This window comes from Lissotriton vulgaris, unplaced genomic scaffold, assembly GCF_964263255.1.
Source record: "Lissotriton vulgaris unplaced genomic scaffold, aLisVul1.2 SCAFFOLD_530, whole genome shotgun sequence".
NCBI classification, from domain to species: domain Eukaryota; kingdom Metazoa; phylum Chordata; class Amphibia; order Caudata; family Salamandridae; genus Lissotriton; species Lissotriton vulgaris.
In genome coordinates this window covers 496701-521366 of record NW_028254364.1, presented here as the reverse complement: position 1 = coordinate 521366, position 24666 = coordinate 496701, and the positions used below count along the sequence as shown (strand labels likewise).

The 24666-nt window shown below is 51.9% G+C and overlaps 1 protein-coding gene across 1 annotated transcript; it reads right to left on the bottom strand.

Moving 5' to 3' along the window:
• Positions 1 to 258: 258 nt before the first annotated feature.
• Positions 259 to 24196, bottom strand: LOC147659567 (uncharacterized). The gene is made up of 5 exons (XM_086951641.1): positions 24118 to 24196; positions 13655 to 13693; positions 11115 to 11351; positions 6375 to 6487; positions 259 to 855 (listed from the first exon to the last, which is right to left on the bottom strand). The coding sequence occupies exons 1-5, from the start codon at positions 24194 to 24196 to the stop codon at positions 697 to 699; spliced, it is 627 nt and encodes a 208-aa protein (XP_086807767.1). The 3' UTR covers positions 259 to 696.
• Between the last annotated feature and the right edge of the window lie 470 nt (positions 24197 to 24666).

Here is a 24666-nt window from a genome sequence, read left to right as displayed (position 1 = left end):
ATTGAGGGACAGCTGCTGACAGCAGAGCCCCCCTCGTAAATAGGACAGATTTGAAAGAATAATCCTCATGATTTCCTGAGTGTGTGTTTGTGTAGTATGCAAGTTTCCTTGGGCAGTGAGTGAAGCCGTCGCTCTTCCCTGAGTATGCACTCACACAAGATGGGAGAATTCACTAGCCATCTCTGGCGCTTCCGAACTAGCAAAAAGTAACCAAATGTCATCCAATGGGCAGTAGAGCCGGAGTTAGATCTTAGCAGACGGGTTACTCCCTCACAATGGCGATGGATATCCCCTCTGCCCCAATATGGATGCAGTGATATCCTATCTGATTTATATTTCGGAGGCCAGGACAGCCGTCTCCGTTGGGGGTGATCCTATGCTTCTGATAAACGGTCGAGCTTGAGTGTAATCCTGGGGGATTGCGCGGGTCTGCGGCTGCAGCTCACACTAGGAATCGAGGCTATATTCACATTAGTTTGCAAACACTCTAAAGACAAGAAATGCTGGACTCAGAGAAAGTGAAGTTAGAGTCTGCAGTGTAGCAGTGAGGGAGGTCCCACCACCGCGCATGCGCACCGAGGCAGGTCCTGGGCTGCGCCCTCTGGCGGGGGATGGAAGGACGGACGGATGACAGCTCCAGAGCTTCTTTCAAGGAGCTGGCGGTGGAGCTGGGGCCACGTCTGTTCATGGCACCCATCAATAATGGGGGCCCTGGCGCCCCCCAAAACCATGGAAGTCCTGCCCAGTGCAGTGCGTAGAAGTGACGTTGTCCATGCCAAGGCCGGGGCAGGCGGCGGAGCTCTGACTGTGGCCACGACAGCAGCCGCTTCCACCGCCGCACTTCCCAGAGAAGACCTACAAAAAAGAGAAAACAAAGAAGTGTCAGGATCCGGCGGGGCAAAGCTGGCACTGCCCACTGCATGCGGCTGCCCCAACCATCAACCCAGAGGGACGATGCAGGACACTTGAAGTATTGCCACCCCCCCACCCCCCCCCCCACACACACACACACACACCTAGTCCCTCCACCTAGCTCCTGCACTGGTCCGTGAGACACTGAAGCAGTTTCTATGAGGCACCAACCTGGCACTGCCCACTGTGTGCCATCTCTTAGCCCAGAGGTACTCTTTGGCCAGGGAAGCAATAGTTCCCTCAGAAAGGAAGGTACAACTAACTGAGAGACACTAACAGAAGAGAGATGTAACCCCTGCCCTGTGTGCCAACCTCACCCCAAATGTACCACTGGACACTGAAGAAACAGTGCACCCTGGAGGGGCAGCTGCGCCTTCCTGAGAGATACAGTCACAGGGCCCGGGGGCAACGTCTTGGCGCTGCCCATGGTGTGCCAACCCTGATCCCAGAGGCACCCTACGACCACTGAGAAGCGCCCCCACCACCCTAGAAGACATCACCGCTACCCAGAAGCAACTGGCACTGCAGATGTTTTGCCAACCCTCACCCAGAGGCCAGGGGAGTAGCTGCAGAAACACACGAAAGAGGTCACAACTGGCCAGCGGCATGTGCCAGGAGCTTCCTGCTGGGAGCCAACTTGCACCTAAGGCCAGAGGAACTGATAGTACTACCAGAATAAACAACTTCCCCATTGGCACACACAATCTGGCATCAGTCCTTAGCCAGGGGCCTGGGATACTAGCACTGCTATCAGAGGAAACACACTGGCACACACACTGGCATCAGAGAGCAGCCAGGGGCCTGTGATACTAGCACTGCTATCAGAGGAAACACACTGGCACACACACTGGCATCAGGGAGCAGCCAGGGGCCTAGGATACTAACACTGCTATCAGAGGAAACACACTGGCACACACACTGGCATCAGAGAGCAGCCAGGGGCCTGGGATACTAGCACTGCCATCAGAGCAAACACACTGGCACACACACTGGCATCAGAGAGCAGCCAGGGGCCTGGGATACTAGCACTGCTATCAGAGGAAACACACTGGCACACACACTGGCATCAGAGAGCAGCCAGGGGCCTGGGATACTAGCACTGCCATCAGAGCAAACACACTGGCACACACACTGGCATCAGAGAGCAGCCAGGGGCCTGGGATACTAGCACTGCTATCAGAGGAAACACACTGGCACACACACTGGCACCTGGCCACAGCCAGGGGCCTGGGATACTAACACTGCCATCAGAGGAAACACACTGGCACACACACTGGCATCAGAGAGCAGCCAGGGGCCTGGGATACTAACACTGCTATCAGAGGAAACACACTGGCACACACAATCTGGCACCAGTCCTCAGCCAGGGGCCTGGGATACTAACACTGCTATCAGAGGAAACACACTGGCACACACAATCTGGCACCAGTCCTCAGCCAGGGGCCTGGGATACTAACACTGCCATCAGAGGAAACACACTGGCACACACACTGGCATCAGAGAGCAGCCAGGGGCCTGGGATACTAACACTGCTATCAGAGGAAACACACTGGCACACACCCTGGCATCAGTCCTTAGCCAGGGGCCTGGGATACTAGCACTGCTATCACCGGAAACACACTGGCACACACACTGGCATCAGGGAGCAGCCAGGGGCCTGGGATACTAACACTGCTATCAGAGGAAACACACTGGCACACACCCTGGCATCAGTCCTTAGCCAGGGGCCTGGGATACTAGCACTGCTATCACCGGAAACACACTGGCACACACACTGGCATCAGTCCTCAGCCAGGGGCCTGGGATACTAGCACTGCCATCAGAGGAAACACACTGGCACACACTCCGGCATCAGGGAGCAGCCAGGGGCCTGGGATACTAACACTGCTATCAGAGGAAACACACTGGCACACATACTGGCATCAGGGAGCAGCCAGGGGCCTGTGATACTAGCACTGCTATCAGAGGAAACACACTGGCACACACACTGGCATCAGGGAGCAGCCAGGGGCCTGTGATACTAGCACTGCTATCAGAGGAAACACACTGGCACACACACTGGCATCAGGGAGCAGCCAGGGGCCTGGGATACTAACACTGCTATCAGAGCAAACACTTCCTTATTGGCACATACACCCTGGCACCTGGCCACAGCCAGGGGCCTGGGATACTAACACTGCTATCAGAGGAAACACACTGGCACACACACTGGCATCAGGGAGCAGCCAGGGGCCTGGGATACCAACACTGCTATCAGAGGAAACACACTGGCACACACTCTGGCATCAGGGAGCAGCCAGGGGCCTGGGATACTAACACTGCTATCAGAGGAAACACACTGGCACACACCCTGGCACCTGGCCACAGCCAGGGGCCTAGGATACTAACACTGCTATCAGAGGAAACACACTGGCACACACACTGGCATCAGGGAGCAGCCAGGGGCCTGGGATACTAACACTGCTATCAGAGGAAACACACTGGCACACACACTGGCATCAGGGAGCAGCCAGGGGCCTGGGATACTAACACTGCTATCAGAGGAAACACACTGGCACACACACTGGCATCAGGGAGCAGCCAGGGGCCTGGGATACTAGCACTGCTATCAGAGGAAACACACTGGCACACACACTGGCATCAGGGAGCAGCCAGGGGCCTAGGATACTAATACTGCTATCAGAGGAAACACACTGGCACACACACTGGCATCAGGGAGCAGCCAGGGGCCTAGGATACTAACACTGCTATCAGAGGAAACACACTGGCACACACACTGGCATCAGGGAGCAGCCAGGGGCCTGGGATACTAACACTGCTATCAGAGGAAACACACTGGCATCAGGGAGCAGCCAGGGGCCTGGAATACTAACACTGCTATCAGAGGAAACACACTGGCACACACACCCTGGCACCTGGACACAGCCAGGGGCCTAGAATACTAACACTGCCATCAGAGGAAACACACTGGCACACACTCTGGCATCAGTCCTCAGCCAGGGGCCTGTGATACTAGCACTGCCATCAGAGGAAACACACTGGCACACACACCCTGGCACCTGGACACAGCCAGGGGCCTAGGATACTAGCACTGCCATCAGAGGAAACACACTGGCACACACTCTGGCATCAGTCCTCAGCCAGGGGCCTGGGATACTAGCACTGCCATCAGAGGAAACACACTGGCACACACTCTGGCATCAGTCCTCAGCCAGAGATGCCATCAGAACAAGCACTTCATCCGGTGGACCAGACCAAGAGGTTCTTAATTGACGAAATATCTCAGCAGCTGCGGCTATAAATCTCCATATCAGGAGGGAGGGTTTCCATTGTACCAGGGCTGTGAGAGATGCACTTACAACAGAGACCAGCAAGGCTGTGAGAGATGCACTTACAACAGAGACCAGCAAGGCTGTGAGAGATGCACTTACAACAGAGACCAGCAAGGCTGTGAGAGATGCACTTACAACAGAGACTAGCAAGGCTGTGAGAGATGCACTTACAACAGAGGCCAGCAAGGCTGTGAGAGATGCACTTACAACAGAGACCAGCAAGGCTGTGAGAGATGCACTTACAACAGAGGCCAGCAAGGCTGTGAGAGATGCACTTACAACAGAGACCAGCAAGGCTGTGAGAGATGCACTTACAACAGGGACTAGCAAGGCTGTGAGAGATGCACTTACAACAGAGACCAGCAAGGCTGTGAGAGATGCACTTACAACAGAGACTAGCAAGGCTGTGAGAGATGCACTTACAACAGAGGCCAGCAAGGCTGTGAGAGATGCACTTACAACAGAGACCAGCAAGGCTGTGAGGGATGCACTTACAACAGAGACCAGCAAGGCTGTGAGAGATGCACTTACAACAGAGACCAGCAAGGCTGTGAGAGATGCACTTACAACAGGGACTAGCAAGGCTGTGAGAGATGCACTTACAACAGGGACTAGCAAGGCTGTGAGAGATGAACTTACAACAGAGACTAGCAAGGCTGTGAGAGATGCACTTACAACAGAGACCAGCAAGGCTGTGAGAGATGCACTTACAACAGAGACCAGCAAGGCTGTGAGAGATGCACTTACAACAGAGACCAGCAAGGCTGTGAGAGATGCACTTACAACAGAGACCAGCAAGTCTGTGAGAGATGCACTTACAACAGGGACTAGCAAGGCTGTGAGAGATGCACTTACAACAGGGACTAGCAAGGCTGTGAGAGATGAACTTACAACAGAGACCAGCAAGGCTGTGAGAGATGCACTTACAACAGAGACTAGCAAGGCTGTGAGAGATGCACTTACAACAGGGACTAGCAAGGCTGTGAGAGATGCACTTACAACAGAGACCAGCAAGGCTGTGAGAGATGCACTTACAACAGAGACCAGCAAGGCTGTGAGAGATGCACTTACAACAGAGACCAGCAAGGCTGTGGAGAGATGCACTTACAACAGAGACCAGCAAGGCTGTGAGAGATGCACTTACAACAGAGAATAGTGGGGCTGTGGGGAGATGCACTTACAACAGAGACTAGCAAGGCTGTGAGAGATGCACTTACAACAGAGACTAGTGGGGCTGTGAGAGATGCACTTACAACAGAGACCAGCAAGGCTGTGAGAGATGCACTTACAACAGAGACCAGCAAGGCTGTGAGAGATGCACTTACAACAGAGACTAGTGGGGCTGTGGGGAGATGCACTTACAACAGAGACTAGCAAGGCTGTGAGAGATGCACTTACAACAGAGACCAGCAAGGCTGTCAGAGATGCACTTACAACAGAGACCAGCAAGGCTGTGAGAGATGCACTTACAACAGAGGCCAGCAAGGCTGTGGAGAGATGCACTTACAACAGAGACCAGCAAGGCTGTGAGAGATGCACTTACAACAGAGGCCAGCAAGGCTGTGAGAGATGCACTTACAACAGAGGCTCTGTCTCTAATCATCTATCACCTGCGACATTCCCTCTGCCACCCGCAGCCGTGGACTTGAGAAAGTGGTATCTCCGCAAAGAGACACTCAAATGCCACCAACCCATGTCTGGAGGCAGTGACATCACCCTGAAGGGACCCCCGCCCCCCCCGCTCCTACTATAGAGACATGTCAGCAGGGTGCCTCCTGCCTGTGCCGCCTCCTTCTTCTCAGACCCCCAGGTTGACATGAGCAGACCTCTCGATAGAAGAGACATCCCAGAAGTGGGGTAACAAAGATCCCCGAGCGCAGACCCCGCAGTGCAGGGGGCCCGAGCTCCAGGGGACCCCCCAGCACGGTACCCTGGCCTGAGAGACCCTCAGTCCGGAGGGGGGCCTCACCATGTTCTCTGCAAGGGAGGGTGGGACGGGACTTAAGTTTGGTTATGCCACCGCAACCCCACGCCCTTGGCGTTCAGCTGATTAATGCGAGGTGTCTGACAAAGCCCCCCTGACCCAAAAGGACACCCGGAGGCCCCTGCTAGGTGCCCCAGGTGACTTACCAAGAAGAGCAGGGTTAGGAGCAGCAGTCCCCCAAGGGCGGAGAACACCGCAATCAGGGCGATCTTCCAGGGTTCGAGGCCCTTCACCTCCGCGCTCCCGGTCGTGGTGGTCTCTGTGAAGGAAAGGACAGCGCGTCATCTGGCGGGCACGCCTGGTGTGCAGGGACCCTAGGTACAGCAGACCTCTGTCCTAGTGTGCAGGGACCCTAGGTACAGCAGACCTCTGTCCTAGTGTGCAGGGACCCTAGGTACAGCAGACCTCTGTCCTAGTGTGCAGGGACCCTAGGTACAGCAGACCTCTGTCCAGGTGTGCATGGACCCTAGGTAAGGCAGACCTCTGTCCTAGTGTGCAGGGACCCTAGGTACAGCAGACCTATGTGCTAGTCTGCAGGGACCCTAGGTACAGCAGACCTCTGTCCTAGTGTGCAGGGACCCTAGGTACGGCAGACCTCTGTCCTAGTGTGCAGGGACCCTAGGTACAGCAGACCTCTGTCCTAGTGTGCAGGGACCCTAGGTACAGCAGACCTCTGTCCTGGTGTGCAGGGACCCTAGGTACAGCAGACCTCTGTCCTAGTGTGCAGGGACCCTAGGTAAGGCAGACCTCTGTCCTAGTGTTCAGGGACCCTAGGTACAGCAGACCTCTGTCCTAGTGTGCAGGGACCCTAGGTAAGGCAGACCTCTGTCCTAGTGTGCAGGGACCCTAGGTACAGCAGACCTCTGTACTAGTGTGCAGGGACCCTAGGTAAGGCAGACCTCTGTCCTAGTGTGCAGGGACCCTAGGTACAGCAGACCTATGTGCTAGTCTGCAGGGACCCTAGGTACAGCAGACCTCTGTCCTAGTGTGCAGGGACCCTAGGTACGGCAGACCTCTGTCCTAGTGTGCAGGGACCCTAGGTAAGGCAGACCTCTGTCCTAGTGTGTAGGGACCCTAGGTACAGCAGACCTCTGTCCTAGTGTGCAGGGACCCTAGGTAAGGCAGACCTCTGTCCTAGTGTGCAGGGACCCTAGGTAAGGCAGACCTCTGTCCTAGTGTGCAGGGACCCTTGGTAAGGCAGACCTCTGTCCTAGTGTGCAGGGACCCTAGGTAAGGCAGACCTCTGTCCTAGTGTGCAGGGACCCTAGGTACAGCAGACCTCTGTCCTAGTGTGCAGGGACCCTAGGTAAGGCAGACCTCTGTCCTTGTGTGCAGGGACCCTAGGTAAGGCAGACCTCTGTCCTAGTGTGCAGGGACCCTAGGTACATCAGACCTCTGTCCTAGTGTGCAGGGACCCTAGGTACAGCAGACCTATGTGCTAGTCTGCAGGGACCCTAGGTACAGCAGACCTCTGTCCTAGTGTGCAGGGACCCTAGGTACGGCAGACCTCTGTCCTAGTGTGCAGGGACCCTAGGTACAGCAGACCTCTGTCCTAGTGTGCAGGGACCCTAGGTAAGGCAGACCTATGTGCTAGTCTGCAGGGACCCTAGGTACAGCAGACCTCTGTCCTAGTGTGCAGGGACCCTAGGTACGGCAGACCTCTGTCCTTGTGTGCAGGGACCCTAGGTACAGCAGACCTCTGTCCTAGTGTGCAGGGACCTTAGGTAAGGCAGACCTATGTGCTAGTCTGCAGGGACCCTAGGTACAGCAGACCTCTGTCCTAGTGTGCAGGGACCCTAGGTACGGCAGACCTCTGTCCTTGTGTGCAGGGACCCTAGGTACAGCAGACCTCTGTCCTAGTGTGCAGGGACCCTAGGTACAGCAGACCTCTGTCCTAGTGTGCAGGGACCCTAGGTACAGCAGACCTCTGTCCTAGTGTGCAGGGACCCTAGGTACAGCAGACCTCTGTCCTAGTGTGCAGGGACCCTAGGTAAGGCAGACCTCTGTCCTAGTGTGCAAGGACCCTAGGTACAGCAGACCTCTGTCCTAGTGTGCAGGGACCCTAGGTACAGCAGACCTCTGTCCTAGTGTGCAGGGACCCTAGGTAAGGCAGACATCTGTCCTAGTGTGCAGGGACCCTAGGTAAGGCAGACCTCTGTCCTAGTGTGCAGGGACCCAAGGTACAGCAGACCTCTGTCCTAGTGTGCAGGGACCCTAGGTAAGGCAGACCTCTGTCCTAGTGTGCAGGGACCCTAGGTAAGGCAGACCTCTGTCCTAGTGTGCAGGGACCCTAGGTAAGGCAGACCTCTGTCCTAGTGTGCAGGGACCCTAGGTACAGCAGACCTCTGTCCTAGTGTGCAGGGACCCTAGGTACAGCAGACCTCTGTACTAGTGTGCAGGGACCCTAGGTAAGGCAGACCTCTGTCCTAGTGTGCAGGGACCCTAGGTACAGCAGACCTATGTGCTAGTCTGCAGGGACCCTAGGTACAGCAGACCTCTGTCCTAGTGTGCAGGGACCCTAGGTACAGCAGACCTCTGTCCTAGTGTGCAGGGACCCTAGGTACAGCAGACCTCTGTCCTAGTGTGCAGGGACCCTAGGTACAGCAGACCTATGTGCTAGTCTGCAGGGACCCTAGGTACAGCAGACCTCTGTCCTAGTGTGCAGGGACCCTAGGTACGGCAGACCTCTGTCCTAGTGTGCAGGGACCCTAGGTACAGCAGACCTCTGTCCTAGTGTGCAGGGACCCTAGGTAAGGCAGACCTATGTGCTAGTCTGCAGGGACCCTAGGTACAGCAGACCTCTGTCCTAGTGTGCAGGGACCCTAGGTAAGGCAGACCTCTGTCCTAGTGTGCAAGGACCCTAGGTACAGCAGACCTCTGTCCTAGAGTGCAGGGACCCTAGGTACAGCAGACCTCTGTCCTAGTGTGCAGGGACCCTAGGTAAGGCAGACCTCTGTCCTAGTGTGCAGGGACCCTAGGTACAGCAGACCTCTGTCCTAGTGTGCAGGGACCCTAGGTACAGCAGACCTCTGTCCTAGTGTGCAGGGACCCTAGGTAAGGCAGACCTCTGTCCTAGTGTGCAGGGACCCTAGGTACAGCAGACCTCTGTCCTAGTGTGCAGGGACCCTAGGTAAGGCAGACCTCTGTCCTAGTGTGCAGGGACCCTAGGTACAGCAGACCTCTGTCCTAGTGTGCAGGGACCCTAGGTAAGGCAGACCTCTGTCCTAGTGTGCAGGGACCCTAGGTACAGCAGACCTCTGTCCTAGTGTGCAGGGACCCTAGGTAAGGCAGACCTCTGTCCTAGTGTGCAGGGACCCTAGGTACAGCAGACCTCTGCCCTAGTGTGCAGGGACCCTAGGTACAGCAGACCTCTGTCCTAGTGTGCAGGGACCCTAGGTAAGGCAGACCTCTGTCCTAGTGTGCAGGGACCCTAGGTACAGCAGACCTCTGTCCTAGTGTGCAGGGACCCTAGGTACAGCAGACCTCTGTCCTAGTGTGCAGGGACCCTAGGTAAGGCAGACCTCTGTCCTAGTGTGCAGGGACCCTAGGTACAGCAGACCTCTGCCCTAGTGTGCAGGGACCCTAGGTACAGCAGACCTCTGTCCTAGTGTGCAGGGACCCTAGGTACAGCAGACCTCTGTCCTAGTGTGCAGGGACCCTAGGTACAGCAGACCTCTGTACTAGTGTGCAGGGACCCTAGGTAAGGCAGACCTCTGTCCTAGTGTGCAGGGACCCTAGGTAAGGCAGACCTCTGTCCTAGTGTGCAGGGACCCTAGGTACAGCAGACCTCTGTCCTAGAGTGCAGGGACCCTAGGTACAGCAGACCTCTGTCCTAGTGTGCAGGGACCCTAGGTACAGCAGACCTCTGTCCTAGTGTGCAGGGACCCTAGGTACAGCAGACCTCTGTCCTAGAGTGCAGGGACCCTAGGTACAGCAGACCTCTGTCCTAGTGTGCAGGGACCCTAGGTAAGGCAGACCTCTGTCCTAGTGTGCAGGGACCCTAGGTAAGGCAGACCTCTGTCCTAGTGTGCAGGGACCCTAGGTACAGCAGACCTCTGTCCTAGAGTGCAGGGACCCTAGGTACAGCAGACCTCTGTCCTAGTGTGCAGGGACCCTAGGTAAGGCAGACCTCTGTCCTAGTGTGCAGGGACCCTAGGTACGGCAGACCTCTGTCCTAGTGTGCAGGGACCCTAGGTACGGCAGACCTCTGTCCTAGTGTGCAGGGACCCTAGGTAAGGCAGACCTCTGTCCTAGTGTGCAGGGACCCTAGGTAAGGCAGACCTCTGTCCTAGTGTGCAGGGACCCTAGGTAAGGCAGACCTCTGTCCTAGTGTGCAAGGACCCTAGGTACAGCAGACCTCTGTCCTAGAGTGCAGGGACCCTAGGTACAGCAGACCTCTGTCCTAGTGTGCAGGGACCCTAGGTAAGGCAGACCACGGTTTACTACTTTTCGGTATTCACAAAGGTAAGCTTAGAACAAAAGACTAACGTTACTACTTTTCCATACTGACAAAGTTGAGTTACTATTCGTAAAGTTAGACTTTTGATCTAAGTTTACCTTTGTGAATACCGATAAGTTTAAACTTACACAAAAGAGTAGGTTTTCCTTTGTGAATCGGGCCATCATGTGGTTGTGGGATGGAAGTAGGAGTGTTGGTGGCAGCAGAACTTCCGGCTAGGCTGTCACGCTGATACACCACCCATGGTCAGGTTGGCAGTGGGGCAATACTGGCCATTTCCCCCTGCTGGGGCGAGTGTACAACCTGCAGATGGGATAGTGGCCAGAAAGGTTTCTGCATTCTTAGGTTCTTGAGTATAAAGTGCCCCAATGCATCCTCAGGGGTAATAAGAAAAACCTAAAGGGTATTACAATACAATAAAACTTACCTGCACTGGTGGTAGTGCTTCCGGTTCCTGTGGTGGTGCTTCCGGTTCCTGTGGTGGTTGTTTCAGCTGCTGCGGTGGTGGTTGCGGCAGGTGTGGTGGTGGTTGCGGCAGGTGTGGTGGTGGTTGCCGTTGGTGTGGTGGTGGTTGCCGCTGGTGTGGTGGTGGTTGCTGCTGGTGTGGTAGTGGTTGCTGCTGGTGTGGTGGTGGTTGCTGCTGGTGTGGTGGTTGTTGCGGCTGCTGAGGAGAACAGGAGGTGGTTTCAGAAATTAGATTTGCTACTACATCCTGCACACCCCTGAACTGACAGTGAGATTGTGGGTGCTGCGAGGGCCTCTCTGGCAGGCCATCTTCAAGGAGTCAGTAGAACCATGGTGCAGTGGTCCCCAAACCCTTAAACACATTCTCTCAGTTTCCTGCACCTTTTTGTTGCCCCTGATGGAGCTTCTCAAAATCTCTTTCAGCCTATAAACTATTTCACATACCCAAAAAGAGTTAAGAGGGGCAGTGATGCTGCAAAGCCTTCTGATGAAGAGGAATGCAGTAATAATGCAGTGGCGGCTCCTGCGCAATGGCGGTGGAGCACCGCCCCACTGGCTAAGAGCCAGCAGCTGAAAAATAAAGTGATTTTTGAATTGCTTTATCTTTTTAGCTGCTGGCACTGAGCCAGTGTGTGCAGGAAGAGGTGAGGCCGGGCCATGGGAGTGGCAAATGTGCACTTTTAAGCGCACATGTCAGTTGGCCGGCCGTTTCAGGCCTTCCAAACTGACATGCGCACCTAGGTTTCTCCAACCCAGCTGTAATGTACAGTCAGGTTGGAAAAACAGTGCAAACTCCCTGTGCCTGAGCGAGCGTTGATCTAGTCCACTCAGGCCAATCCCCACGCTGCTCTCATGCTTGAGAGCAGCGTGGGGATTGGATAGGGAGTCCGATACTGTCCCAGGGACTGCTGGCACCAGGAGCAGAGGAGTGTGAGGCGGCTGGATGCACCAAGTAAGTCTTGTTTTTTATTATTTACTAATCCCCCAGCACACTTCCTGCCAGCCCTCTTCTCCCCTTTTGCGCAAAGATATTCACCTTCCCAGGAGAGGCGTAACAAGGAGAAATATGTTTATTTCTCCTCGTTTTTTCCTCATTCTATGTACGAAATATGACATTTCGCTGGAGCACATCTAAAGGAAAGATTTCTAATCTTTAATTAATTAATTAATTAATTGCAGGTTTATATAGCGCTAGGATCGACTCCCGGAGGAGTATCTCCGCGCTTCGACCGCTGCGAAACCCTTCCTGGCTTCCCTGAGAGATGGTCCCTTAATGGGTATCTCCAGGGTGAGACCAGGCATCCCCGGCGGTCTGGTGGGGCCGTTAGTGAAGATGAGGCAAGCTAATGCCCAGAGTTGCAGAGTGTGATCGCTGATCAGAGTGGGCACCGAGGCGAGAGAATTATCGAGTCGGCTGACCCTGGTCCAGAAACCTGCCGCGTCGGGAATCGAACCCTGGTCCCGGGCCGTCCTCTGCTCTCGGGTCTGCCGCCTCTAACCAGTGAGCCACACTACTTCACCTTCATCTTGCGCTCTGCTTCAATCCAACAGCGCCTAGACAAACTCCGCCACCTTCACACTGCCCCAGGGCTTTCAAGAGGTGCCCAGAGGTGCTGCGGCTTCGGGCCGCCTGCCTTTGGAATCTAGAGAATATGGGGCATATTTACAATAAAGTCATGCAGGCCAGCAAGCCACCTTCCTGCGCCGCATGACTGGGAAAGGGCAGGAAGGCGTTCTGCCTTTGCCCCTGCGCTGGTGCCCCTTTGTCCCCCTACCACCAGCGCAGGCACCCTCGCCCCATGGTGCAAGGGGGCCTCTGCTGCAGGAACAAAGAGGCACCTTCCTGCACAAAAGCAATCCTGAGGACATGTTCTTCTTTCTATGTGTGCTGCATGGAGAGGAAGTAACAAGAAGAAATGAAGATATTTCTTCCCATTACGCCTTCCCTGGGAAGGCGTATCTTTTCAGCGCATTCCCAAGTCTTCAACTTTTGATAAATCTTGGAATATGTACAACACCATGAGGGTTGCACGGGAACGCCCACGCAACGCCCACGCAACACCCACGCAACGCCCACGCAACGAGAAACCCAATGCAATGATTTGTGCTGTGTTGCGTTACTGCTAATTTACGAAGCCACTCACGGCCACAGACGATGGCCTTGCGTGGTATCATAAATCACATTTTGGGCTTGCGTCACACTTGCACCGCGTTGCATGGAGCAAGCGCGAATCAAGTCCTATCATAATTCTGCCCCTCATTGAACAAGGAACGCCACAACAGAAAACGATAGTTATATGACCAATGGGGTCTTTGTGCCACCCTCAAACGTGCATTATTATAAGTAGCCAACGCCATTCCACCCTGACTTAAACTGTGCACTTTAGAGTTTGTGTTTCATCTTCTTTCTGATCACAGAAACCGAATTCTAAAAACTAAGAACCCTAGGTGAAGCCACGAGCATGAAAGCAGCATTGGCACATGAGACAGCAGGTGACTTACCTGTAGTCGTGGGGGCCAGGGTAGTCGTGGTTTGCGCAGCTGTGGAGAGAAGACAAACAGCACCATGAAGCTTGTGCACAGAGGGCTCAGTACGTGTTCAATGCACATGTGCATCAACCCAAGGTGTGATGTAAACATTCTTCCCAGCTGGTGAATGCCACTTATCCAGCCTTGGCCAATCAGTTTCGAGAGCCTTCATTTTCAGTGTTTACAATTTTTAATGATTCTAACAATCAGAGTCACAATGCCACTTATCAACAAGACATACATGACAATAAAAACACAAGAAAACACTAAATAAACAAAGCGAGAGTCAACATTTTCACACCATATATTGTGACATTAAAAACAATATTTCTCAGACGAGGTGCATTTAATAAAGTGACCCCCAATAATACACAATGCACCAATTGAACCATTGCATACACCAAACCTTTAAGGTGTCATTTCTCCTAATGCTTAGCCCTGTAGGGTCTGGTTCTTGGAAACTTATCAAGTGTACATGGACCAACGGTTGATGGGTGGCCTATACATCATGAGCACCTCGCCATGAATCCCTGGCTGGCTATCTTTAATATTTGACCTGTCTTATATATACATTTAAGGAATCGCAAACGGCTACCTACATATGCCTCTAAATGAACTGTCAGCTCCAAATCTCTACTGGTCCCCCCCCCTCTTGCACCCGGGGAGTGGCCAGTCCTCTGGGTCCAGCCTCTTATCCCTCTCACATCACATTTAAATAGTTGAGTAGACTCTTCTCCACCCCTTGAGACCAGCAGTGATCCTTAAGCTGAGAGTGGACCTTCCCCAGAGGTCCTGGAGCCGCCACAGAGCTTAGAAGCTAGCACTTGGACTCCAGGCGCTGTGCTCCCAGACACCCGCGGCCGGGACAGCGGTTCTGTGAACATTAGACCCAGGGATGAGATGTTGACCCTAGTATGCCTTATTGCCGGGGACATGTGCCGGAGGAGCCCATATACTCCTATTTGAGGTTTCTTCGAGGGTGTCATGGAAATGTGCGAATACATTCATTCCCATGGACTGCTGACAAAAGTTTTGTTAAAATTGAAAAAAGTACAGTTTTGACAATTTATCTTAAACAAGGTAAGTTTACGGAACTACGTTACACATTAATTTCATAGAAACATCTCTAGGTTAAGGAAGGTAAGGCTAGAGAAGCAAGGTAAGGTTGATGATGGAGGGTGAGCTGGTGAAGGAAGGTAAGGCTAGTTAAGGAAGGTAAGGCTGATTAAGGAAGGTAAGGCTGGTGATGGAAGGTAAGGCTAGTTAAGGAAGGTAAGGCTGGTTAAGGAAGGTAAGGCTGGTTAAGGAAGGTAAGGCTGGCTAAGGAAGGTAAGGCTGATTAAGGAAGGTAAGGCTGGTGATGGAAGGTAAGGCTGGTTAAGGAAGGTAAGGCTGGTTAAGAAAGGTAAGGCTGATTAAGGAAGGTAAGGCTGGTGAAGGAAGGTAAGGCTGATTAAGGAAGGTAAGGCTGGTTAAGGAAGGTAAGGCTGGTTAAGGAAGGTAAGGCTGGTTAAGGAAGGTAAGGCTGGTGATGGAAGGTAAGGCTAGTTAAGGAAGGTAAGGCTGGTTAAGGAAGGTAAGGCTGGTTAAGGAAGGTAAGGCTGGCTAAGGAAGGTAAGGCTGATTAAGGAAGGTAAGGCTGGTGATGGAAGGTAAGGCTGGTTAAGGAAGGTAAGGCTGGTTAAGGAAGGTAAGGCTGGTTAAGGAAGGTAAGGCTGGTGATGGAAGGTAAGGCTGGTTAAGGAAGGTAAGGCTGGTTAAGGAAGGTAAGGCTGGTGATGGAAGGTAAGGCTGGTTAAGGAAGGTAAGGCTGGTTAAGGAAGGTAAGGCTGGTGATGGAAGGTAAGGCTGGTTAAGGAAGGTAAGGCTGGCTAAGGAAGGTAAGGCTGATTAAGGAAGGTAAGGCTGGTGATGGAAGGAAAGGCTGGTTAAGGAAGGTAAGGCTGGTGATGGAAGGTAAGGCTGGTTAAGGAAGGTAAGGCTGGTTAAGGAAGGTAAGGCTGGTTAAGGAAGGTAAGGCTGGTTAAGGAAGGTAAGGCTGGTTAAGGAAGGTAAGGCTGGTGATGGAAGGTAAGGCTGGTTAAGGAAGGTAAGGCTGGTTAAGGAAGGTAAGGCTGGTGATGGAAGGTAAGGCTGGTTAAGGAAGGTAAGGCTGGTTAAGGAAGGTAAGGCTGGTGATGGAAGGTAAGGCTGGTTAAGGAAGGTAAGGCTGGCTAAGGAAGGTAAGGCTGATTAAGGAAGGTAAGGCTGGTGATGGAAGGAAAGGCTGGTTAAGGAAGGTAAGGCTGGTGATGGAAGGTAAGGCTGGTTAAGGAAGGTAAGGCTGGTGATGGACGGTAAGGCTGGTTAAGGAAGGTAAGGCTGGTTAAGGAAGGTAAGGCTGGTGATGGAAGGTAAGGCTGGTTAAGGAAGGTAAGGCTGGTGATGGAAGGTAAGGCTGGTTAAGGAAGGTAAGGCTGGTGATGGAAGGTAAGGCTGGTTAAGGAAGGTAAGGCTGGTGATGGAAGGTAAGGCTGGTTAAGGAAGGTAAGGCTGGCTAAGGACGGTAAGGCTGGTTAAGGAAGGTAAGGCTGGTTAAGGAAGGTAAGGCTGGTGATGGACGGTAAGGCCGGTTAAGGAAGGTAAGGCTGGTGAAGGAAGGTAAGGCTGGTGATGGAAGGTAAGTCTGGTTAAGGAAGGTAAGGCTGGTTAAGGAAGGTAAGGCTGGTGATGGAAGGTAAGGCTGGTTAAGGAAGGTAAGGCTGGCTAAGGACGGTAAGGCTGGTTAAGGAAGGTAAGGCTGGTTAAGGAAGGTAAGGCTGGTGATGGACGGTAAGGCCGGTTAAGGAAGGTAAGGCTGGTTAAGGAAGGTAAGGCTGGTGATGGAAGGTAAGGCTGGTTAAGGAAGGTAAGGCTGGCTAAGGACGGTAAGGCTGGTTAAGGAAGGTAAGGCTGGTTAAGGAAGGTAAGGCTGGTGATGGACGGTAAGGCTGGTTAAGGAAGGTAAGGCTGGTTAAGGAAGGTAAGGCTGGTGATGGACGGTAAGGCTGGTTAAGGAAGGTAAGGCTGGTGATGGAAGGTAAGGCTGGTTAAGGAAGGTAAGGCTGATTAAGGAAGGTAAGGCTAGTTAAGGAAGGTAAGGCTGGTTAAGGAAGGTAAGGCTGGTGATGGAAGGTAAGGCTGGTGATGGAAGGTAAGGCTGGTTAAGGAAGGTAAGGCTGGTGATGGAAGGTAAGGCTGGTTAAGGAAGGTAAGGCTGGTTAAGGAAGGTAAGGCTAGTTAAGGAAGGTAAGGCTGGTTAAGGAAGGTAAGGCTGGTTAAGGAAGGTAAGGCTGGTTAAGGAAGGTAAGGCTGGCTAAGGAAGGTAAGGCTGATTAAGGAAGGTAAGGCTGGTGATGGAAGGTAAGGCTGGTTAAGGAAGGTAAGGCTGGTTAAGGAAGGTAAGGCTGGTTAAGGAAGGTAAGGCTGGTGATGGAAGGTAAGGCTGGCTAAGGAAGGTAAGGCTGGTTAAGGAAGGTAAGGCTGGTGATGGAAGGTAAGGCTGGCTAAGGAAGGTAAGGCTGGTGATGGAAGGTAAGGCTAGTTAAGTAAGGTAAGGCTGGTTAAGGAAGGTAAGGCTGGTGATGGAAGGTAAGGCTGGTGATGGAAGGTAAGGCTGGTTAAGGAAGGTAAGTCTGGTTAAGGAAGGTAAGGCTGGTTAAGGAAGGTAAGTCTGGTTAAGGAAGGTAAGGCTGGTTAAGGAGGCTAGTTAAGGAAGGTAAGGCTGGTTAAGGAAGGTAAGGCTGGTTAAGGAAGGTAAGGCTTTGCCACGGTTTGTTGCATCAAGGGTGGAACCAACCTGAGGACATAGCTTGGATCAGACGCCGACGCCCTCTGAATGATATCTCACTCTGGAATCTGTCCTAAAGTATTTTAAATATTGTTTTATTTTAGTGTCTGACCTTTGACCTCCAGTCCAGGCCATGTGAAATGAGTGCCAACCCCGGTCTTCAGCATCTATTGATCAACAATCCATGCTAGGTCCAGGTGAACTCAAAAGTAAGATAGGCGTGTGGGCCTAGGGTTGACCCACAAACAGTCAGGTCACTAATAACTTGACACAGGTGAACTTTCTGTCACATTGCTGTATTCTCCTTCCACTAGTCATGCAAAATTCCTGGAATTACACCATGACACCATATCGCGTAAATTCTAGTTAAGTGAAGTAAAGATCCTATCGCAGGTATGTGGGAGTAAAGCAAACACACAGAACACGAGCAGCTGTTGTTTGGAGTTGTTGTGGTGTTGCTCAATTGTTTGTGCGAAATGTGACTTTGCATCCAAAATTGACATGGGCATGCATTTCACACCAAAATGTAGCTCTTAATTACAGATTTGAATTTCATGTAAGTTTTCTGAAGCTGTACATAACTACACAAGAGGAAATAATGCCGCATGTCCCTTCAAGAATGGTTCATGGAGGGCCGTTTGGATTTATATTTCCGCGGACGGGATATCTGTCACCGTTGTGAAGGAGTAACCCGTGCACCGAGATCTAAATCAGCCCTCTCTGTTTCAGAGCCTCAGGACTTCTGCAATTCCCTCACTTCCTCAACAGCATGAACACCCCGAAGATCTTGAGATGATTCTAGCACCTCATCCCCTCTTCCTGACCTGACAAGTTCAAACCCCAGCAGCTTTTGATACTAGTTCTAGAATACCACCACCCATCCCCTGGCCTCTGCCTCTATCCTTCTCTAGACCAGGGCACGACACTAAGTGTCCTCTCGAGAACCAGTACTGTATTCCAGATCTGGCCTTTTGACCTACAGCTGAACACCGCGCTCCGGACTGGGATGCTCTAGATGTGTGCTCGTCTTGTAGAACCTGATACCATAGAACTGATGTGGACTTCAGGACTGAGAATAACTCTGCAGATGTGGACTTCAGGACTGAGAATAACTCTGCAGATGTGGACTTCAGAACTGGGAATAACTCTGCAGATGTGGACTTCAGAACTGGGAATAACTGCAGATGTGGACTTCAGGACTGAGAATAACTCTGCAGATGTGACCTTCAGAACTGAGAATAACTGCAGATGTGACCTTCAGAAAAGGGAATAACTCTGCAGATGTGACTTTCAGAACTGAGAATAACTCTGCAGATGTGACCTTCAGAACTGAGAATAACTGCAGATGTCACCTTCAGAAAAGGGAATAACTCTGCAGATGTGGACTTCAGAACTGGGAATAACTCTGCAGATGTGGACTTCAGGACTGAGAATAACTGCAGATGTGGACTTCAGAACTGAGAATAACTGCAGATGTCACCTTCAGAACTAAGAATAACTCTGCAGATGTGACCTTCAGAACTGAGAATAACTGCAGATGTCACCTTCAGAAAAGGGAATAACTCTGCAGATGTGGACTTCAGAACTGGGAATAACTCTGCAGATGTGGACTTCAGAACTGGGAATAACTGCAGATGTGGACTTCAGGACTGAGAATAACTCTGCAGATGTGACCTTCAGAACTGAGAATAACTCTGCAGATGTGACCTTCAGAACTGGGAATAACTCTGCAGATGTGGACTTCAGAACTGGGAATAACTGCAGATGTGGACTTCAGGACTGAGAATAACTCTGCAGATGTGACCTTCAGAACTGAGAATAACTGCAGATGTGACCTTCAGAAAAGGGAATAACTCTGCAGATGTGACTTTCAGAACTGAGAATAACTCTGCAGATGTGACCTTCAGAACTGAGAATAACTGCAGATGTCACCTTCAGAAAAGGGAATAACTCTGCAGATGTGGACTTCAGAACTGGGAATAACTCTGCAGATGTGGACTTCAGGACTGAGAATAACTGCAGATGTGGACTTCAGAACTGAGAATAACTGCAGATGTGACCTTCAGAACTAAGAATAACTCTGCAGATGTGACCTTCAGAACTGAGAATAACTGCAGATGTCACCTTCAGAAAAGGGAATAACTCTGCAGATGTGGACTTCAGAACTGGGAATAACTGCAGATGTCACCTTCAGAACTGAGAATAACTCTGCAGATGTGGACTTCAGAACTGAGAATAACTGCAGATGTCACCTTCAGAAAAGGGAATAACTCTGCAGATGTGGACTTCAGAACTGGGAATAACTCTGCAGATGTGGACTTCAGAACTGGGAATAACTCTGCAGATGTGGACTTCAGGACTGAGAATAACTGCAGATGTGGACTTCAGAACTGAGAATAACTGCAGATGTGACCTTCAGAACTAAGAATAACTCTGCAGATGTGACCTTCAGAACTGAGAATAACTGCAGATGTCACCTTCAGAAAAGGGAATAACTCTGCAGATGTGGACTTCAGAACTGGGAATAACTCTGCAGATGTGGACTTCAGGACTGAGAATAACTGCAGATGTGGACTTCAGAACTGAGAATAACTGCAGATGTGACCTTCAGAACTAAGAATAACTCTGCAGATGTGACCTTCAGAACTGAGAATAACTGCAGATGTCACCTTCAGAAAAGGGAATAACTCTGCAGATGTGGACTTCAGAACTGGGAATAACTCTGCAGATGTGACCTTCAGAACTGAGAATAACTCTGTTAGATGTGGACTTCAGAACTCAAGTCAAGTCAAGTCAAGTCAGAATTTATATAGCGCACTACATACCCAGAGGGTCTCAAGGCGCTTAGGAAGGGGAGGAGGATTATTTGTCAAATATCCACGTTTTAAGTTGCTTTCTGAATGCTAGGTGGTTCTGGGTAAGGCGAAGGTAAGTAGGGAGTGAGTTCCATGTTTTAGCGGCCAGGTATGAGAAGGATCTGCCTCCCATGGTGGTCTTGTTGATGCGAGGTACAGTGGCGAGGGCTTGGCTGGAAGAACGTAGTTGGCGGGAGGGGGTGTAGAAGGACAGTCGTGAGTTGAGGCATTCTGGTCCGATGTCGTAGAGTGATTTGTGTGCGTGGGTTAGCAGTCGGAAAGTGATTCTCTTATTGACGGGTAGCCAGTGGAGGTCTTTCAGATGACCAGAGATGTGTTCGTTGCGCGGGATGTCTAATATGATCCTGGCTGAGGCGTTTTGGATTCGTTGGAGTTTCTTCTGGAGTTTAGCGGTTGTACCTGCGTAGAGGGTGTTTCCGTAGTCCAGTCGGCTCGTTACCAGAGCATGGGTGACTGTTTTCCTGGTTTCGGTGGGGATCCAGCGAAATGTTTTTTTGAGCATGCAAAGAATGTTGAAGCAGGATGAGGATACGGCGCTGACTTGTCTGTTCATTGAGAGTGAAGAATCCAGGATGACGCCTAGGTTCCGTGCGTGGTCTGAGAATAATGAAATGAAATGAAATGAATGAGATTTATATAGCGCACGACTTACCCTGGGGCATCTCAGCGCTTGCTTAGGGAACCCGTCCTGGTATTCCCCTGTGAGAGTATCCACAAGGTGAAAGCCAGGCATCCCACCGCGAGGGGCCGTTGTGGAGATTAAGCGAGCTATTGCCCAGAGTCGCAGAGTGTGAACCCGTGAGTCGAGAAGGCACCGGAGCGAGAATTAACGAGTCCGTGGAATTTTTGAGCCCAAGACCCGCCGAGGCGGGGAATTGAACCCTGGTCCCGGGCCGAACTCAAGCTCCAGGTCTGCCGCCTCTAACCTCTGCATATGTGGACTTCAGAACTGAGAATAACTCTGCAGATGTGACTTTCAGAACTGGGAATAACTCTGCAGATGTGGACTTCAGGACTGAGAATAACTCTGCAGATGTGACCTTCAGAACTGAGAATAACTCGGCAGATGTGGAATTTAGAGCTGAGCATAACTCTGCAGATGTGACCTTCAGAACTGGGCATAACTCTGCAGATGTGGACTTTTACCAGAGAGACAAAGGTGTCATAGAGAGCACAGTGATGAGAGGGTTAACTCTGAGGTATCTTGTGCTGTTGTAATGCGGAGTGAATATGCATGCTATGCGCATGACTATGGCGAAGAAAGACGTGCGTCCTATAAACAGATCTATTATTAATGATATACAGAGGTATTAATGAACCACCTTATTCTTGATGTGGCCTCCAGAGGTGAATCCTAAATTATAGGTGTGGCCTCTGGAACTAGGACATATTTGGTCACCAGGTCTCCTCATAATGCTCCATAGTTGGACTTTAGAACTATACATAATCACTCCAAACAGGGAATGGGTTAAACTAAAGGTTGCCTGTTGCTGCATTTATAAACCCAGCAGTGGTGTGTATTACCCTGTCTACTAACCCCACTTCTCCCACAGGTAACATGTTGACCAACCTTCATTGAACCCCAGGTAACAGGTTGTCTAACCTCCTGTATACCACAAGTAACATCTTGACTAGCCTCCTTTCTCCACAGGTCCCATCTTGACCAGCCTCCTCTCTCCACAGGTAACATGTTGGCTAGCCTCCTTTCTTCGCAGGTCCCATGTTGACTAGCTTCATGTCCCCCTACAGGTCCCATGTTGACTAGCCTCCCCTCTCCAGAGGTAACATGTTGACTAGCTTCCTTTCTCCACAGGTACCAAATTGGCTAGCCTCCTTTTCCCACAGGTCCCGTGTTGACTAGCCTCCTTTTTCCCACAGGTCCCGTGTTGACTAGCCTCCTTTTTCCCACAGGTCCCGCGTTGACTAGCCTCCTTTCTCCCACAGGTCCCATGATGACTAGCCTCCTTTTCCCACAGGTCCTGTGTTGACTAGCCTCCTTTCTCCCACAGGTCCCGTGTTGACTAGCCTCCATTCTCCCACAGGTCCCGTGATGACCAGCCTCATTTTTCCACATGTCCTGTGTTGACTAGCCTCCGTTCTCCCACAGGTTCCGTGTTGACTAGCCTCCTTTCTCCACAGGTAACATGTTGACTAGCCTCCTTTCTTCACAGGTAACATGATGCCCCACCTTCTCTTATCCTCAGGTTCCATCTTGACTAGCCTCCTTTCTCCCACAGGTCCCATCTTGACCAGTCTCCTTTCTCCCACAGGTTGCATCTTGACCAGCCTCCTCTCTCCACAGGTCCCATCTTGACCAGCCTCCTTTCTCCACAGGTAACACATTGACTAGCTTCCTCTCTCTACATGTAACACATTGACTAGCCTCCTCTCTCCACAGGTAACACATTGACTAGCCTCCTTTCTCCCACAGGTCCCATCTTGACCAGCCTCCTTTCTCCCACAGGTTCCATCTTGACCAGACTCCTCTCTCCACAGGTCCCATCTTGACCAGCCTCCTCTCTCCACAGGTAACACATTGACTAGCCTCCTTTCTCCCACAGGTCCCATCTTGACCAGCCTCCTTTCTCCCACAGGTTCCATCTTGACCAGCCTCCTCTCTCCACAGGTCCCATTTTAACCAGCCTCCTTTCTTCGCAGGTCCCATCTTGACTAGCCTCCTTTCTCCACAGGTCCCATCTTGACCAGCCTCCTCTCTCCACAGGTAACATGTTGGCTAGCCTCCTTTCTTCGCAGGTCCCATGTTGACTAGCTTCCTGTCCCCTACAGGTCCCATGTTGACTAGCCTCCCCTCTCCAGAGGTAACATGTTGACTAGCTTCCTTTCTCCACAGGTAACAAATTGGCTAGCCTCCTTTTCCCACAGGTCCCGTGTTGACTAGCCTCCTTTTTCCCACAGGTCCCGTGTTGACTAGCCTCCTTTTTCCCACAGGTCCCGTGTTGACTAGCCTCCTTTCTCCCACAGGTCCCATGATGACTAGCCTCCTTTTCCCACAGGTCCCGTGTTGACTAGCCTCCTTTCTCCCACAGGTCCCGTGTTGACTAGCCTCCGTTCTCCCACAGGTCCCGTGATGATCAGCCTCCTTTTTCCACAGGTCCTGTGTTGACTAGCCTCCGTTCTCCCACAGGTTCCGTGTTGACTAGCCTCCTTTCTCCACAGGTAACATGTTGACTAGCCTCCTTTCTTCACAGGTAACATGATGCCCCACCTTCTCTTATCCTCAGGTTCCATCTTGACTAGCCTCCTTTCTCCCACAGGTCCCATCTTGACCAGCCTCCTTTCTCCCACAGGTTCCATCTTGACCAGCCTCCTCTCTCCCCAGGTCCCATCTTGACCAGCCTCCTTTCTCCACAGGTAACACATTGACTAGCCTCCTCTCTCCACATGTAACACATTGACTAGCCTCCTCTCTCCACAGGTAACACATTGACTAGCCTCCTTTCTCCCACAGGTCCCATCTTGACCAGCCTCCTTTCTCCCACAGGTTCCATCTTGACCAGCCTCCTCTCTCCACAGGTCCCATCTTGACTAGCCTCCTCTCTCCACAGGTAACACATTGACTAGCCTCCTCTCTCCCACAGGTTCCATCTTGACCAGCCTCCTTTCCCCCTCTCTTACAGTCTCCCAGCCCACCCCATGCTTTAGACAGCACTGCTGTCTCTCCGTCCCTCGTCCTGTGCCACCCGCAGGCCATGAGCCACCCTCGGTGTGAGGCCTACGCTGGCGCCACCTACCGGCAGAGTGGAGTCCCAGCAGCAGCAGCAGGACGGCGGCTGCCCTCAGGCTCCGGCACACTTGGCTTCCTTGCTCCATTGTGATCTTGGGCGCTTCCGCTGGTCTCGAGTAGAGATGTGTCTGGGATTCTGCAGCTTCCAAAACTTGTGCTCTCAACTCCTCAAAGTGGCCCTTTATACCGGGGCCACTGGGAGGGGCCCGGCGCCTCGTCAGGGCCCCAGCAAACACTCACTCAAGGCACAAGGCCGTTAATTGCCAAAATTATCCGCGCAATTAATGAAATCTTAAGGATGATGCGCGCGCCAAGTATTTCTGCTGAAACTGGCGCGGCATTCCTGGCAGCGTTCAGCCTCGGCGCGGCCTGGCAGGGTTCAAATCCCCTCGGCGCGGCTCTTTCAAGAGTGTCCGGGGGTTCCTATCAGGAGCATTTTTAAAACGGATGTTTATTCAAAAATCCACTCTGCCAGAAGCTGTCAATCAAAGACATGCGTTAAAACGCAACCGCGTTGCAAACCTTTTTTTAAGATTTGTTTTTATTTTATTTTCAT